General features: G+C 39.2%; 2 protein-coding genes across 3 annotated transcripts; one reads left to right on the forward strand and one right to left on the reverse strand.

Annotated features, from left to right (window-relative positions):
* LOC122882043 (lymphocyte activation gene 3 protein-like) lies at positions 1–3387 on the forward strand. The gene is made up of 8 exons (XM_044209013.1): positions 1–197; positions 303–423; positions 603–823; positions 1027–1287; positions 1404–1721; positions 1828–2085; positions 2236–2357; positions 2788–3387. The coding sequence occupies exons 1-8, from the start codon at positions 149–151 to the stop codon at positions 2881–2883; spliced, it is 1446 nt and encodes a 481-aa protein (XP_044064948.1). The 5' UTR covers positions 1–148; the 3' UTR covers positions 2884–3387.
* On the reverse strand, positions 3140–18369 carry plekhg6 (pleckstrin homology domain containing, family G (with RhoGef domain) member 6). Of its 2 annotated transcripts, XM_044208862.1 has the most exons (15): positions 18146–18369; positions 15682–15901; positions 14543–14677; positions 14086–14223; positions 13314–13409; positions 13149–13199; positions 12723–12872; positions 12316–12426; positions 10588–10737; positions 9678–9812; positions 8503–8622; positions 8257–8389; positions 8048–8163; positions 5778–7327; positions 3140–3810 (listed from the first exon to the last, which is right to left on the reverse strand). In XM_044208862.1, exons 1-15 carry the CDS (start codon positions 18163–18165, stop codon positions 3630–3632), a joined length of 3306 nt encoding a protein of 1101 aa, XP_044064797.1. In that variant the 5' UTR covers positions 18166–18369; the 3' UTR covers positions 3140–3629. The 2 variants fall into 2 exon arrangements, with proteins under 2 accessions (XP_044064797.1, XP_044064799.1); XM_044208864.1 differs by lacking the exon at positions 12316–12426 and having other exon boundaries at positions 18146–18364.
* Positions 18370–18882: the final 513 nt, after the last annotated feature.

Below are 18882 nucleotides of genomic sequence, written 5' to 3' on the forward strand. Positions count from 1 at the left end.
ATATATACCTCATCAACCCAACTCACAAACACACATCAGAGAACACATCAGGCAAACAGAAAGACAGACTTTAGGAAGTGAAAAACAGAGCAGATAGAATTGTGAGCAGGGACATTTTTTTTAAATCAAAAACAAAAGCAACAAAAATATGCTGTTGGAGTGTTTCATCTTTGGGGTTATTACCTTTCTTATGACAGGTAAATTTATGATTTTTTTTACCACAATGTTTTTCATCTTTTGGTGATTAAACATACATCAGATGTATATATTTTTCTTTCACATTCATCATGTTTCTTCCTCAGGGGTTCAATGTGAGGTAACTGAGGTGCTTGCTGAAGCAGGCTCTCAGGCTGTACTACCCTGCAAATGTAGCCCTTCGCCCTCCATGCCCCCCGCCATCATCTGGAGTAAAGCCGACAAAGGGTAAGACAACTTTTTGTTTGATGCCTCTTGTCTATGTCCTTTCCCCTCTTTACTTTATTTGTCCAGCTCCAAACACTTACAAATCCCTCAATTTCCCTCCAATCCCACCCTTCACCAAATTCAAGACTTGTATCTACATGCTGATGACGCTGGATTGTTTGTGACACCTCTTTCCACAGCACTGTTTGGAGAAAGGAAAAGAGCGGTCTGCAGTACCGGGGTTCTAGCTGGTCACAGAAAGGGATCCAACGGGCACAATGCCCCCACTCCCAGTTTGAAACAGGCGATTACAGCCTGCAAATCAACAACGTGAACGAGGAGGATGGAGGAATGTACTCTTGCAGGGTGGAACATGGAGACCAGTTCACTAAAAACGAGGTCATGCTCAGAATCATTAAAGGTAGGAAACTTATACACAGCCTTGAAATCCCTGATGTTTTGATTGTCTATACTTAAATGGCGGTTTCATAAAATACAGACTTTATGCAAACATACCCATGAACTAAGGGGTCTAATTTCGTTAACATCTCTATGTGTACATCTATATCAGAAATTATCTGTAATATATGTCAGTAATCTAATCCTTACCTGTATCCTTTACAGTGTCTGTCTCTCCATCGGGTCACATATGGGGCAACGACGTTTCAATCAGCTGTGACGTGACTCCTTGGCCTTACGGAGCCACTGTGCAGTGGATGTTGAACAACAGTCCATTTGTGCATCAGACTGGAATCACCTCAAACAGAGATACCGCTAAAAGTGTTGTGAGGGGAAAGGCAACTGCGAGACTGACAGGAAACTGGACCTGTGTCGTGGGCTACAAGGGCATAGAGGGGCGAGCTTCAGCAATGCTGACTGTGAAGGGTACGATTCTGAGCAAAAGAGATGTAGAATTATCTTAAGAAATTAAGCTGTTTGGTTCATCTTTTTTAATGGCAGATGCTCTTAAACTCTCCTCTTTCACTCCCTTTTTCTCACAGGAATCATCCAACCATCCGAAGACAACACTAAAGTGTATGCTGCTGTGGGATCTGCAGTCACACTCCCTTGTGTGTTCTCCCCTGGTTTAATCCCCTCTAACCAAGTCTGGGATAAACTGAAACCTGAGTTTCTTTTTGAACCTGCTCCTGGTCAACTTCCCTCCTCTTTCTCTTCATCCCCGCTGTCCTCTCAGCTCCCCTGGGAAAAGTCTGCCAGTTTGAAAGAGGTTGCGTTTGAGGATGATGGCAAGTACAGATGCTCTGGGACCATAGAAGGACAACGGTTGTCTCGAAGTATGCAGCTTGTCGTTGCCAAAAGTAAGCTTACATAGATTTAGTTTAAGCTTGAGTAAAATCCACTTTTTTATTGCCTTTATTTATTGACACTAAATAAAACATTTTTATTGTCTTGTTTTTCTCTCAGTTGACAGCAGCATCCCGTCAAAGAAAACGGGCTCCGTGACGCTGACCTGCCAACTGACGGACCCGAGCGAGGTCATAGACTATGAGTGGGTTCATGTGGTCTATGACCTCAATGGCACCCAGTCAGTTGGGTCCATCCAGAAGGGGAAGACTCTGAGTATAACCAAGGTGTCCGAGGACAACTGGGGCGAATGGGCATGCCGTTTCTACGGGAAAGAGGGCATTTTGGGAAATGTAACATACCACATTCAACTGATGAGTAAGTTCTCTTCTCTTGATTTGTCTCTGTTTGTGCTGTATGATAATATGCTATAAATAAATATACTCAAAATATTCCAACATACTGGATTGATGAAAAATGTCATATTGTGCCTTTACCTGACTGTTTTTATACTGTTTTTCCCCAAAGGTGGTCAGAGTGGACAAAAATCGTCAGGTCTCTCACAAAACACTGCTGCCACAGTTGGTCTCAGCTTTCTCCTCCTTATTCTGCTGCTGATTTTGGCTCAGATGTACAAGAACCACCAAAGGGTAAAGACCTGTACTTCACAGCACTGTGAAAATTACTGTCATTCAAAAACTCATTTAACCCTTTTTTCAATTTTATTGGAAAATCGTGATTTTTTTTGGGGGGGGGGCAGTTCAAAATTTCTTACTAATATATTTTTTTCCATGAAAGATACAAAATCTTGAAATGAGGGATTACTGTCTTTGTTTCGAGATAAGTCACTTGATTCCAAAAAATGCTTAGCATGAGTTTCACTGGAAAGAAATGGCCGTATCTCATTAACTGATTCGTCATGCTATATGCAAAAAAATATGTAATAAAAAGTAAATAGAGAGCATGAATTACTTGTTGAAATTGAGATACATGTATGTGTGCATTCCTACATCAGATCTTGAAGTGAACTCATTGTTGCGCATTTAAACAATTTCATTTTTCCATCTCATTTTTCCACAGAGGAAAAGGCTCTTTCGGTACCCTGCGCTGGAGACGATTGTTCACACCACCTCCAATGAGCGGGAGGAGAGAGAAAGGAACCAAGTGAAAAAGTAAAGACACATTAAAGGCATCGCAGGAAAGTTCTTACATCGCTAAACTGAAGTGAGATCGATCTTCATTCCTGCAATACATTGGGAGACTTTTGTTTGCACAACAAATATAATTATTTTCAGAGCAGACGTTGTAGCAGTACTGTTGCTGAATTTGAAATGTTGTATATTATCTTTGTAACTGTTTTCAATTATTCTTCTGTATGTGAGAATTTGTTTCCATATTTACATGTTGAGAATAAAATGTTTCACAAATAAAGTACATTTAACAGAAATAAATCGGGTTTTATTTAATATGTTATATACAATCTAAAACTCTCAGGTCAATGAGAAGGGAAAATGATTACTGATATAAATAATATATACAGTAATTTATAAAACTAATGTTTCAATATATTTACACAAAACACTGACCACATGTATGTATTATTCTAAAAATAAACTACATTATTTTACATTAATTACAGAATCATTATTAGCCATAAATTCAGATTGAAGACGTTTGTGTCAACAGCAAACTGGAAGTTTAGTGAACTACTAGAAAGACATTTGTTTATTCTGTTCGCAAAGGTCCTTTTCCTCTTTTGTGTGCTTCAGCTTTTCATAAAATAGCTTTCTGTCCTTGTTAATTTGTCCCTCTGTAGTTCACAGTCATGGACTGAATTTTGAGTTTGTATAATAGGTTGTCGATTGGCATTCTAGTTTTGGGTCCACTCAGTGACTACAGGACTCTGTAGTGCCGCTTCACAGCTACACCTGACTACACTCCCCATCTTCTTGCTCTGAAAGTCTGTGGAGATCCAAAAAGGCCAAAGATCGACTGATGCCCTCCAGAAGCCCCTCAACTCCAGGGTGTAAATGATCCATGACTTCATCATCATCAAAGCACCAACCTGACCAGTCCACATTTACACCGTCCGTAAAGACAACACTAAAGAAAGTGAGAGATGGAAACAGATGGTCAAAACTGATTATTTTATAACATTTGCTGTGCAAGTAATTTCCCTACTAGTGAATACTGTATGTATTCAGGTTCACTCTTCCTACAAGAGCTGCCACTCTGCTTCAAGTTGGATAATGCAGTGTAATTTTATTATTATAACTGCATGGACTAAATGCTGTTTAAGAAGCCAAAAAGTATAAAATACATAAAGGAGTACTGGCATGCAGAATAGAGTAATTACTACATTATGCATGGTGTTCAGAAATGTAAAATTATGGTAAATCATGAGATCATTAAAATAGACAAAGAGCTTAAATAATGCTCTCATAAATATATTGTATAGGGAGACTAATTAAATTATTAGAAATTGGCTATTTAATATAGTTTTATCAAATGAGATAGAAAATGCATTCAATTCAATCATGTTAATTAGGACTTACGGTTGCACACAGTGTGTTGTAGTTAGAAACATGAACACATGGTAATTTTAAGTTTCCATTCTCACAGAACAGTCTGTCCATTGCCAGCCTACGCAACACTGAAAAGTCATTTCAATAGTAAAGACTTCACAGTTTAAAAATACATTTTCCAAGTAAGGGGAATACAAATAAATTTAACCTGCATAGAGCAAAGTATTAAGAGGACATTCATACTAACTGTCTATTATTTAAAGCTAGAGAAGCAAAACATCTGTCGTGTGATGCCAATGAAAAGATCTGCACCAAAGGCAGTAAATGGAGACTCTGACAGACAACGTGGACTATCTGCTGTGACACAAACTTTATTTTAATGTTGAAGAACATCCACATTGTGTGATAGTAATAGAGCAGCAGGGTGGAGTTCCTCTTTTAAACAGAGGACGTGGGCTCTTGTCGGAATGAGTCCAACTTGCTGACGTGTCCTTGAGCAAGAAACTGAATCAGCATAAGCTCCAGGGACATTGCTCTGTAGCTGATTATGACCTCTGACTTTCATGTGAAGGGGCAAATAAAAATAGATGTAACAAAGTTCGACATTTTATATTGTGTTTGTTTTCCTCTTGTGGTTTTTGTTGTATTTTGTATTTTTATTTGTATATTGTAAATCACTTTTTAACTTCTCTTTAGAGAAGTACAAAGTAAAAAAGATTATTATTATTATTAGAACTGTAATCAACAAACATACTTTGTCTGTCTTGTTAACACTGTACATTGTACATTCAGAAAGCGCAGCGTGCGCTCTTTAACAGCAGGATCAAAAATATTACAAATTTCCAAGAGCTTTACTCTTGGCAATCCAGTTATGTGCCTGTTCTGAGGCACAAAGACTGAGACTGATAAACTCCTAAATAATAATAATAATACAAATATTTCTGCATGTTTCTAGGGCTGTTAGAAAATTAAATGTTCTACAAAACTGTAGCTTTCAGGGCTCTGCCTGCTCTGAGATGCAAAGATTGAGACTGCTAAAGTCATTCTCTAATTGGGAAGATAAAACAATGTGCCACTCTTGAGTCACATTTCAATTTTATGAATGATGTGTGATATCTGCATGTTTTCTCTGATAATGGATGTATTTTTGACATACTTTTAAAGCTTTAGTTTCATAATTATTGCCTATATCATTGTTCGTACAGTATGTGCATCACTTGTTTGAATTGATCAATTGGATTGATTGGTTCACTCTTTAATTTGTGGCTTGGTGGGCTCCTGAACTACACTAATGCTGTCTTGGAAATGTGTTGGTTTGTTATTCTGTGTTAGTATTGTAGTGGGAGTATGTCGTTCATATGTCATCTGTTGTGACTGGTTGTGGCTCTTCTGTTTTTTACTGTGCATGGGCAACAAAATCCTTTTTCCCTCTGGGGATTAATTAAGTTATCTATCAAAATCAAATCTATGCATTAACTAGACAACATGTTAATTAGTTGAACAATGAATAACATCTGAAAGTAAAGGGCACTTTGTCATACTAACCTGTTCCTCTTCTCATCTTCATCTCCATCCACCAGCTGCTCCTTCCATCCTTTACTCACTGTGAGGGCTCTGTGCCTCATTAGCTCCACCTCCTCCTCCCACTCTGTGTCTCTGTCTCCATCACTGGGGGACGGTGATGGTGTGGTGGAAAATGAGGGGGAAGGAGGGTGATACCTTGACCTCAAATTGGCCATTTTCACATTTCTCTCTCTTTTTACTCCATCTCTGTTCCTCACTCTGTCTTTGGCTCTTTCCAAAAGACCCTCCAGAGGTGAAGGGTATCCGTTTGGATTATGTCCTGAGGGGGGAAATTGTGTATCTTCTGCCTGGGGTAATGTGCACAGACCACTGGAGTGCAGATGAAGTCCATGGCCTCCTTCAATGGTGATGTTAGGAATGGAGGCACTCCTTTGGGTTTTCATTTTGGGCCTTTTGTCATAGAAGTTAAGATCAGGCAGCTCAGGTTCAGACAATGTTTGGGGGTCTGGAGAGACTCTATCATGCATGTTCCAAAACATTCCTTGTTTCTGCTTCAGGGAGCCCAGTTTTAGCACCCGGTGTGAATCTGAGATTTGGTCAGAAGGAACAGAGTTTCTCTTGATATTTAGGGTGTAGTCTGAATTGGAGAAAGCGTAGTTGTTTGAAGACCAATCCTGTCCTGAGCCCTGGAAGAACTGCCTAGATGACTGAGTAGAGGGGCCCTGATGGTTGCTGATTGGCCTCCTCCTCCGTAACACGGGTGACTTCAAATTTTTGGAGAAACCCCAAGCCTCTGGAGATGTCTCTACGTCTCCAGACTGGCTGTAGCTGGAATTTCTCCTAGAGCCCTGGTTCACAGATTGGGAATCTGAGTCTCTCTTTGTTGATATTCCTCCTTCTCCTGGTACTCTTAAAAACTCAGGCCCCTCCCTGGATATTGTTGGTTGGTAAGGAGGTTGTGAAGTACTATCTTCGTTCATTGGGTAGTCAACATCTGGATATCCACCTAGTAAGAGAGCATGTGGTCCAGTTGTGTTGCATCTTAATGGATCAGCTGCAATACTGTGAGTGAAATGATACAGATTAGGGGCAGATTGCACCCTGTGGTTCCAGGTCACCCATCGCTTCTTTGTCATGAGAGATTCAACCATTTTCTCTTCTTCCTCTGTGTGGATCCCAACGTGTTCTCCTCTCACTCCCATTTCTATCCATTCATATCCTTTGACTGCTTGTTGCTTACCAGCAATGCCCTTCCGCACTAATTTACGGTTATTGTTGTTGGGCTGGGAGTGTGAAAAAGATACAAATGTATTGTTTGTGGCCACATCATCTGGAGGTTGATACTGTTCCTCTGCTTCTTTAGACACCAACATCCCATTTATTGACTGGGGGATAATACATTTCTCAGTAAGTTCATCCACAAAAGTCTCTCTTAATTTCGCAAGAGGTTGTTCTTCTGTCTCCATATCGTCCATCTTGGCTTCTGTAACAGGTTTGGCCTCCAGCTGCTGGATTTTCCAGTTTTCTAGTTGTCTGTTGCTCTCTGTCTCTCTCAGGATCCTCAGTGTTTCCTGAAAACGTAACATAGAATAATAAATAAATAAAGCATTAAACAGTGAATTAGTATGTTATTTGTAATTCTGTTTCATATAACAAGATGCTACAGTCTACATGGTATAATGTTTACCATGCTCACCATCTTAGTTTAGCGTGTTAGCATGCTAACATTTGCTAATGCTAATTAGCACTAAACACAAAGTACAGCTGAGGCTGATGGGAATATTATTAGTTTTGCAGGTGAAAAGTATTGGACAAAATGAAATTTTGACCTGATGATGGTGCTAAAGGAGAAGCCAGGGGATCACCAAAGTAAATCCAATCCATCAAGAGGGGGACATGAATGTATGTACCAAATGTCATAGCAATAAATGACCCAAAAATGTCAACCTCATGGTGGCGTTAGAGGAAAAATCTAGGGATCACCAAAGTCTTTAGGAATCATCCTCTAGGAATCATGACTGCACAAATGTTAGGGCCAATTTATGCAGTAGAGGTCAAGATATTTAAATGAATAAGTGAAAACTTTGAACTGCTAGTGGCGCTAGAGGAAAAGTCAGTCTGAGGACCACAAATGTCTGTACAAAATTTCATGGCAATCCATCCAACAGTTATTGACATATTTCAGTTCGGACCAAAGTGTTGGGCAAACAATCGACCGACATTGGCCACCCTGGAGCCACGCTGGTACCATGGCAACAAGTTAAATTTCAAAAGATTTGGTCAGTTTTTACCTTCGCCTGGTAGATGGTGGAGATCCATGTGGAGCAGTTCTCTGAGGTGCTAGCTGCAAATATGTAGACATTCATAGCACTCCGAAGCTCACCTACCTCCACAAGAACAAATGAACCTGAGAGAAGAGGAGAAATGATTATGGTGTCTATAATATACTTACACAGAATCCAACTGTTTTGTATCTTGTCCATGAGAAAGTGTTACTCACAGCCATCTTTCAGTGCTATGCAATACGTTCTGTCGAGAGCCAGAGGAGGTCGAACTACCTTCAGCCGCTCTCCTTTCTTTTGGACTTTGGTCATTAGAAGCACATCTGAGAAAAGTAGAGCCACCACCTCCAGCTGCATCATACCATGTGCAAGGAAACACGAGAAAGTCAAAAAAAGTAATGACAACAATGTTCTAAAGAGATAGATTTAAACATACAGTAACTGAGTGCACTGGCTCTGCTCACCTTGCTGTCTTTTCTCCCCCGAATCTTCAAGTTGTCCTCCAGCAGCAGCTTACGTACGACTTCAGGACCTACTCCTCTGATGGGGCATGTTAGGTCAAACTGGCAGATCACTCGGACATGCTGTCAAGGAAATCCGTCATGAGTAATAATCATTTCCAAAACATATTGAAGTGAATATTGGTTTATTTTGGCCGAAATTTATAATGTTCAGTATTGTAGCCTGACATCTGAACTCTAAATATCTTGAATGAACTCTCACATCCTGTCTCCTTTATAAGATTTCAAGAAAGAAGGAAGAAACAATATTGTATCATATTTGGCTGTAATAAAGGAATTTTTGTAGACTGTATTCCACTGAATTATTACAGCTAAATTAACCAACCAATTAACCTAATTTGTAATTGTTAATTTTGTACATATTAAATACAGTACGATATATAGTACTCCTAGAGCTTGTATTTCTTTTTTTATCTTTTTTGATAAACACTGCCCCTTCTTTTATGCTGTTTATATTGGATATTTTCTTGTGTAGTTTTCTAATAGTTTTTTCTATCAGCAAAAAAACTACAGTATCAATGCAGTATGATAAATGCTATTATCCATCCATCCATTAGATATAACTGCTTATCGTTTAGAGGGTCGCAGGGGACTGGAGCCAATCCCAGCTGATATTGGGCTAGAGGCGGGGCACACCCTGGACAGGTTGCCAGTCAATGCTATCATTGAAATACGTAATTATTTTTATGTGTACCTCTCCACACGGATGGATTACTGAATAGGCCTACCGGGCAAAGGGCCAGAGGCCCAAATGGTCTGGGGGCCCCTCGGCCAGAGCCTCTGAAGTGATAATATTTGTGTATTAGTGTTAATATTTCTTGTCTGAAAATCAATCAAACAACTACAAAGAGACATAAAGCAACTACAAAAAAATGCAAAATGATCACAAAGAGGCACAAAACGACTGCAAAGAGAGTGTCTCTTTTAGTCCGGGTGTCTTGCTCCTAGTGTAGAAGAGGTGGGGGGGCCTTTTACATGTCTGTGCCCAGGGGCCCAAAAGGTTGATTGATGAGTGAATAGGATATTTTTTGGACTCCAGTACATTTGCAAGAAAAATCTCAGCTGAGTTTGTGATAGACAAAATATACAGGCTTTAAAGGAAAACAATCACATTTTACCTTGTCAATTTCTTCATTTATTCCCTCCACCTCGTATCCCTCCACCCTCTGAGCAGAGATCACGAGAGCGAGTTCCTCATCTTTTAACTTCAGGTAGTCATTGATACTCTCCAAAAAACTGTTTATACTGGATAACTGGAGAGGAGCAAGAAGAAGATGGTTAGTGTGAGTTTTGTTGCTCTGCAGAAAACAAATAATTAAACAGCTTTGATGACTTAAAAGTTCTTATTTCACTCCTTAATTTAGACAGGAAAATATTTACAAAACTTTTAGCAAGAAGACTTGAACATTTAACTAAGTTCATTCATAAAGACCAGGCTGGGTTTGTAAAATCTGTGCAGATTTCAGATAAAATGCGGAAATTGTTTCATATTATACACTACGCTAATTTGGCAGACAATCCAGTAATTGCAGTGTGATGAAATACAAAAAGGCATTTGACCCCATTGAATGGTCATCTTTTTGAGATATTGAACAGATTTGGGTTTGGCGTCAATTTTATAAGCTATATTTATCTGTTTTACACAGCACCTAAAATAAAAATAGTGACAAATAGTGTAGCTTCTGAGCCATGTCAGTTACAACGACACCTCAAGGGTGTCCCTCCCTATTGACAAACATTTTTTTCAAGACATCAATAAGATATTTAGTGAATTTATCTGAAAAGACAAGCCGCATAGGGTTAGTAGCAAAAATCTGTATATTGACAGAGAAAGAGGAGGCCTTAATATCTATAATTACTATATTGTTTTTAATTTCAGATATCCCTTAAAATGGGTTTACAGTTATACCTCTAGGGATATGGTATGGGAAAATTTTGAACAAGAAGCAGTTAATATGTTGAAATATAAGATTTCTGCCTGCCTGCAAGGGCTATGGTATTGCCCTTCGCGATTTAAACGTTTCTCACCATGCCTCTGAGTGTGTGCTGTACACGAGGATCCTGGGTGGTTTTCAGCACGGCCTTGAGCAAGAGAGGGTACTTCGTGATCCTCTGATGGGGTTTGGCTTGCATGTCCCCGAGCCGCATCCGCTCACACTGAGGGTGAGTCTCCACCCACTGGACAGGACAAAAATAGTGGCTTGAAACTATGAATGAAATGATTTAAATGGTCTGTTCACCCACATTAGTGCCCAATAGCATCCTACAGTAACCTAAATAGTATCTATTCATACAGATAGTTTTGTTATTATTTTTTGATGTTTTGAAATATATTTTGTTTGTGCTTCTCAAAGCATTGGAATATTACATTTAAAAAACTTACTATCAATTTATCTCTCCATAAACAATATCCCAATTACTCTTGTTAATCCACAATCCTTACTGTGGAGAGTTTTCAGTTTCATTTTTTATATAAAATAGTTCCCAGTAAAAACTGTTTTTACACAGGGAGGTCTATGGATTATGTCATGGTTTTGGGTCTTGGGTTTTGTTGTTTCCTGTTTTATTTTGTAAGTGTGCTGCCTCATGTTGCTTGTGTAGTTTTACTGACTGTCTTTGTTTGCTTTTCCCTCCAGTTTTGATGGTTTGCTCCACCCTAATTTGTGTCACTTGTGTCTAGTTATCCTGCCCTCATAGTCTGTGTGCTTCCCTTGTTCTGTGTCAGTTCGTCCTGGTTTGTGTGCTTTGAGGCCCAGCCCATTTTCCAGTGTTTCTCATGTTTAAACTTCCTACCTCGGTTATTTGGACTTTGGCTTTTTCTGCATGCTCCTCATTGGATTTGTTACTTGTATTTGGACTGCCGTTTCCTGATTTTGATCTGTGCCTGCCTGACCACCCCTGTACTCCTTGTTCACTGACTTTATTAAACCATTGCACTCTACCAGTTCTGCCTCCTGTGTCTGCAATTGGCTCCACTCCCTCGTTTTCTCTGTTGCCCTGTCTCGGCACTGAACTTGATAGATTACCCTGATTAACCAAGACATTATTCTTCCAGTCACCTCCACAGTATTGGAGTGGTGGCTGATCTCAAAGCCTTGACAAATAAATCCATATCTACCAAAACAAAAACTACCACAAGGGTTAAGTGAGTTGTTTTTGTTTTGTTTGATTTGGATGAGCAGACCCTTTTACGCCCACCATGTACCATTTTCCGGTAAAATGTTGTTAAACAAAAAAATATCACCTCCCACTCAGGTTGACAAATGTGATGGTATGACATAAGTGAAAAAGCAAGTGTTGAATAAACACAGTACACCACACAGTAGTGTACTGTACACAACATACTGTAGCATTGTTAATTGTAGGGTGCTTGGTGTAAATGTCTGAGAAGTGCTGCAGGACACATTCGTCTTGCAGTTACTATTCCCATAAATGTGCTGTACTCAGAACAAGAAATCCTTTAAACCGCAGTTAAGTCTGACTTATTTGGAGAAGACGCTGGTGTGTCAATTGGTTGCCCGTCAGGAAGCGGCTATGACAGGTTGTCCACAAGGTTATGAAAACATCACAAACCACAAGGTGCCAACATTAATAACAGAACAGTTGGTCATTATACTGAATTCATTGTAATAATGGGGTTTGTGTGGGTGAGTATTTCAGTATGTGTGTGTGAGCTTTCATCCTCAGATGCCTGAGTGTTTAGGGTTTGGGTTAGGGTCCACAACTGTGCATATGGATTTCTGCTGCTTACTGTACCTGGACATAAGCAAAGAAATATGGGTTGCTCTCCATCTGTCTGCGTGTAAACTCAAGATTGTTTTCTTCCTCCCAACAATAATGCTGATAGGAAGAGAAGCGCTCATGGAACTGGGCACAAAAAGAAGAGGATGTTTAATGGAAATGTGAAAAACCACAATTACGTTTACATCTGAAGAGTTCATTTGCAAATACAGATAAACGCCATTCTTAAAATGAATAAACCAAAACCAGTTTGATTGATATTCTCTAGAGTGCACAAAAAAAATGATTTAGGAAAATAAATAAAAACGGAGATTACTATTTTTGCAAATGAACTCAGTCCTGCATTTCAATTTCCAGTTAAAGGGGAAGTCCACCGAATTCTACTGCATATGTGAAAAAAGTTGCAGACACTGAGTTCATACCTGCAGGCAACCGGCCTCTAACCTCATGGGGTCAAAGGGCTGGCCTGTCCTCCGGACTTCCTGTAACATGGGATAAATCACCTCCTGCCAGAACAGCTGGTGTGCGATGAGGATGGAGGGAAGGTTGGAGAAAAGCAGCTCAGGGGTCACCTGTCAACGGACAAAGTTAAAACAAAATAAAAATCATAGTGTTAAAGTTGAACTCCCCTGCTTTTCTCTCGTCTTCTTCTCAATGGAAACATGTTGCTACATTTTCCACTTGTGTGTTGTATTCTGTAGCAGCCAGAGCGGATGTTGTTGTTGTGTCAGTCAGTGTATGTCAGTGGTATGCAGAACAGTGGAAAATAGGCCTGCAGATTAAGTGTGTTGTGCAGCAGGTTTGTGTGTTTCCAGTGTAGATGAGGCTGCATGTACTACAGAACTGACCTCCAGAAGAAATCCATGCTGGTGCAGGTTGACAAGAGCTGCAATAACCAACTATGAGAAGCAGACACAGCTTTGATAAACATCCTGTGGAAAATCCCTTTTCAGCTCTGACATATATGAAATGAAATACTGTATTTAAATGAGACTACTACAATGACATATTACGTCTTTGACGATAATTAGCTTGTTGATGTAGGTGAGCTCAGTATGGACAAACTCCCACAGCGCCTCCTGTTGGTGTCTCTGCATCTTAGACATCGTCTGACCATTAAAACAAGACAGAAAAAGATAGAGGAAGGGGGAGGGAAAGGAGACTATAATTAGAGATGTTTCAAGAATGTGTAAAATGTATATACAAAGCAGGTATTTTACAGTAAGTGCAGGAGAAGCATTTAACAGATATGGTGAGAGTCTATATTTTTTCAAGTCCATGAAACGAAGAAAGCGCTATAATCTCTCAATTCTCCCACTTCCCCAGCATGTCTGGAGCTCTAAGACACAAGCCCATTCATTCCTATATTAGTCATAAATCTTTAGAAACAGGTCATGAAAAAGTACATTTATGTTTATGAAATGCTAAATAATGTCCCTAAAAAAGCTAGGCACTGAAAGTTTTAACAAACGTTACTCAAACAGGAGTTAATAGTGCATTTGTTGGGCACTATTTTCAGCTGCAGATTTGGTGCTCTAGTGAGTATTTGCAACAGCAGGATGGTGCATGTTGGATTGACTCAAAATAAACTGCAGTGCCCATGTTCATGTAGCATTGGACAACAATGGAGCTCTATGGCACAGAGGAATAAACATCAGGCTTTTGATACACAGACAATACTTGTTAGTCGGATCAATTCATTGTTGGTTTTGGTCTTTTCATAGGATTTGTTGACAGTAAGAAAAACACAGAATATTGCCAGAGTTATCCTGTAAGGGCCCTTACTGAATGAGAGTGCACTATATCTGTCCAGTTCTTCTCCAATGTGGTTCCCTGACTTTCCTCCTTCCAACTCCACTTTAGACTGACTGGCACAGCGTATGCCCTCAGATCCTGCTTCAACACATCCAGCTGACCTCGCTCCTGAGGGGGTTGTTAAAGACAGGGAGGACAAAAATAAGAAGGTAGAAGGATAGGAAGAAAAAACACAGACCATTAGTCGTTACAAAGGTACATGCTTGCAAGATGGAAAGTTTTATGTCATAATGAATCACAGATTCCTTTGAAGTGATCATCTACAGTTGTTGGTCATACATTACATTTAAAAATATGCCAATGGAGAAGAACAAGTAGTGGTGTAGTTTTTTTCCATTGTTTGAGTGCGTGGACACGGTTAAAGCAAGTCTGTATCTGTTTCTAAGCATGTCAGCTGTAATGTGATGAGCAGGAGACAACATAATACCTCAGACGCAGGGTTCTTCTCAGACACTCCCTGGCTGAACAGGACCTGTCTCAGTGCAGCTCTGGGTTTGGCTACTGCAGATGCTCCCTTAGTCACTGTTGCAAAGTCAGTCACGACCTTCTGCTTGGTCCGCCTCTGGAGAGGGAAAATACCGTCAGGCATTATATTTACAGGTTGTGCCTTTCATGTGCAAGTACCAGAGGATCAATGAATCTAGACTATGCTTATGTTCCCATGATTTGTGTTTTACAGGTGTCAAAAGCAGTATTCAGTGCCAGACAGTGTAACACACATCTGGCATTTCCTCTGTATTTCCTACTAGTTTTTAACACTTGGACACTTGATATGCAATGTATAAATTCTACATTACAAGTAAAAGTCTTACTTAGGTAAAATGACAAATGGCCCCTTTCAATGTCATATATTGTAGGATTTTAATCACTGATGCATTCATGTGTAAGTAGCATTTTAGTTGTAGTTGGTCAAGGTGGATCTGATTTTAACAACTCCTGCAAAACCTTAAATCTTATAAAGGCATTAATGTCTGTAATTGAGGTCTAAAACCTTATTTTGCAGTGCAGTGAGAATATTTCGACCTGTTTTTAATTTAAAAACAACTTGTTTAAAATATATTTTATTAATGAGTGTCTGTATCTTGAAACAAGAGAGCTTAAGGGACTGTTGCTGCACTAGAATAATGAAAAAGTTGATTGGTGTTAAACCAAGGTCAAAATATTCCTAAAACATTGGCAGATTTTCTTCTTGAGAAATTTCTTCACTTTTCAAAGGAAAAAATACAATTTTAAGGACTCAGTTCTAGACTGCAATGATGGATATTTTTTTCACTGAACAATGAATCAGTTTTTGAACTTCAGTCATATTTTTAGTATGAAAAATAATCTGCAACATAACTACTAAATACAGATGTCATATAAAAGTGGAGTAAAATATTTCCCTCTCTGAAATGTAGTGGAGTAGAATTATAAAGTAGCATAAAATGGAAATACTCAAGTAAAGTACAAGTAGCTCATAACTGCACTTAAGCAGGTTACAGTACTTGAGTAAATGTACTTCCACCACTGGTAATGTCAACACAGTAGGCTGACACCACCCTCACATTCCTGTCCCATTTCACTTGCCTGATAGCCAAACGTATTGAACTTGTGTTTGTCTGCTGACCCCCTGTGGTGATTGTTTATCTCTGCAGCTGCTGTCGTCTCATCAACAGCTTCTGGCTCTCTGGTTTCCATGTCCCTCTGCCTCTCCCCGTCTACACCGTCTCGCCACGGCACAAATGCTTCTTCCATCAGTGATTCATTTCCCCCACTGTTGTTTACATGTGGTGCTTTTGAGGAAAGGCTGAGGATAAACACAAAGGGTTACTCATTGCCAAAATAAGGTTTGTTTCAAGAAAAAGCTTTACAAGAGAGGCACAGAGATTGGAAGACAGAATGGAGGGACACTGTCTGCTTTGTTATAATTTTAAAGTGTTTACTTAGACTTAAAGCTTTATATGTGCTAGGTAAACAAACAAACACAGATGGCAATAAAAGAGAAAAAAGCTGAGTTATTATAAACAATGGGTTTCGTTAATCGTTTAAGACAGTGGTTCCCAACCTTTTTGGCCTCTGATCCCTCAAAATAAAGCATGTCTGCTTGTCACCAGTTACATGTGGCTACCGGTTGTGAACAGTTCAACCAAAGCTGTTTTATTTATAATTTAATGTTTATTATAGGGACAAGCAATGCATGAACCAGTGCCACATACCACAGCATTTATGGCCTAAGCTAGTTTGCAATGCCACCAGATTGGCTTTAAAATACATAAAACTCAAGAAGAAAATATATACAAAACAGCACAAGACACAAAGAATGATACAATAAAATGACCATGAAACTCAAAAACAAGCACCAGATCCCTCATGATTACATGAGTAGTAGTAGTAGTCTTTAAAAACAGTTTCAACTTGAGTTTAAAATGATCCCAGTTATGGTCCAGTTTGAGCTCTGTGGGTCCAAATGAAGATTTACAAAAGGGCACCTTACAGTTACAGTTACTGCATTGTATTACTGAGCCAGAAACCATGAGAGTTACCATCAGGTCACTGGGCACCTGAGGAGCATGGTTATTTAGGCATTTATGGATGAGTTTAATAACAGCAAATTTAATGAAACGTTCACAACCTAACATATTCAATTTCTTCAGATTGTGGAATTGGTAAGATCATTTGGATGGCTTCATGTCCAGATTTTTAATTGCACAAGTATATTTCATCATAAGAGGCCTGGCCTCCAAATCATCCAGTAACTCACAAGAAAAAACATAAATATGATTTTATATAGCAGAATGTTTTTCTGCTTTCTAATTCTGTTTTGCGGCCCCTCAGATTTATCTTGAAACCTCTTGTGCGTGTCCTGACCCCAAAGCTGGGAATCACTAGATTAAGATATAATTTAATATGTATTTATATAGCACTTTAAAAAAAGTTAGTGCTTCACAACAGAAGCATTAAATATTAAACAAGGTAGTAACAAACAGAAGAACAAAATAGAAAAACTTAAATAACATCAACCAAAAAAGCAAAATATCTGTTAATCAAAGTGAGGGAATATAAGTGAGTCTTCAGATGATAAAAAATCAGTTGAACTGGATGCTTTCATAGTAAAAGGTAAACTACTCCACATACTCATGGTTCTCTCTAAAGACTGTCAGACATACACAGTAAATACCAGGAGTGGGTCAGGTGACTAGGCTGTCAAAGAAGCAGAAATCATTACTGTTGCATCTTACAGACTGTGACGCTGATTTAACTGGACACCAATAGTTTCACATAGCTGCAGCTCTAGTTACACAGCCGAGCGGGTCGTTGTGTAACTCCAGGAATCAATTGACATTAGTTTCCACAAATCCAACATCATCACAACTTGCAGAACGTCCTGCTGCAGATTTAAGTTACAGTGAAGAATGTATCTTCATTCTGTGGAAGCTACTGTATCTCAATTAAATATTTCACCCTTTACTGATATAGCCATTAGAGAAGTGCCAGTTTTTATACACTGCTGGGTCACTGCTGTTAGATAATGCTACATACCGTAAGTGCAGTGTGGGATTACAGCTGTAAGTAGTATTCATAATGATATTTATGCAGTTTTTAGAAGTTATTCCAAAAGCAAACACACTGCAGACAGGTAGACTGCACTAATCAGCTCATGCTATACTGTCAAACATCAACATCAACAAGGACTGACACAAGTGCTTTCATCACGGTGTCATACATGTTTACAATCAGTCTGTATCCCACTGTAACACACTAAAGATGTCTGAAATTAGATTATATTGCAATCTGTACATTTTAACCCATTCAAAGATTGATAATGGGTCAATAAAAACAGTCATTTTGGTAGTTCTGGTAGTTTTCTAATCTTGGTAAATCAACAAAACAAATGCTCCAGGGCAGTGCGTGGATCCACACAGCAGCTCCAACATTAAAGTGATTTACTGTAGCGAAGATATGGAGTAAAATGCTCGTTTTAAGTATTGTACACGCTCACTTTCTCATACTACCAGCTATGCTTTTTAATAGATAAGATTATGGACTTTACCTGGGCTTGGTTGGATCCATTTTGTTTCACCAGTCATTATTGTTGTGTGTTAGCTTTCTCCTCCTCTTTCTCTTTGCTTGGATCAGTCCCTCCCTCTCTTCCTTTCACCTGCACCCCTGCCCTCTTCAACTGGCCCAACGAGAACAACTGGATTCTGCAGCCAACAAATCAGTGCTCAGGGCTGGTGACTGTGTCACAGTTAAGTGTTTAGTGGAGCAGAGGTGCAGAGGTGGTGAATGATTTCTTTGAGGATGAACTATTGTTGTTTCATGTCAGTCAGGGTTATCGATCACCTTGAGCAAACAGGAGGAAATCATTTTAAAAGGGGAAGAGAGGTCTTGTGTGTTTTTATAGCTATAGCAAAAGCAGCAGTTGTTTTTGCACATTACGTAACAAAGAGAGAGGCATTGATGTGAAATCAACAATGAAAATCTGGTGTTTGATAGCACGTAAGGAGAAGTGAGTTATAGGGAAGTGGACAAGCCAAAAGAATGTAGCTACAGGAAAGGAAAACAAAAAGATGAAAAGACAAAAGTCAAAAAAAGACTTGACAGTTAAATATGTAGGAGGAAAGATGCCATTACAAATGTGATTAAATGTTTAAAGCTTCATGCTGGAATGCAGACTGGCAGCATGCCATGCATGTTAAATACACAATTACATTCTCATTAACACTTAAATATTTATTCATATTTACACTTTATCCACCCCCCCGGACTCTCAGCCTGTTAATGACA

This window comes from Siniperca chuatsi, linkage group LG9 (genome assembly GCF_020085105.1).
Source record: "Siniperca chuatsi isolate FFG_IHB_CAS linkage group LG9, ASM2008510v1, whole genome shotgun sequence".
Taxonomy (NCBI): domain Eukaryota; kingdom Metazoa; phylum Chordata; class Actinopteri; order Centrarchiformes; family Sinipercidae; genus Siniperca; species Siniperca chuatsi.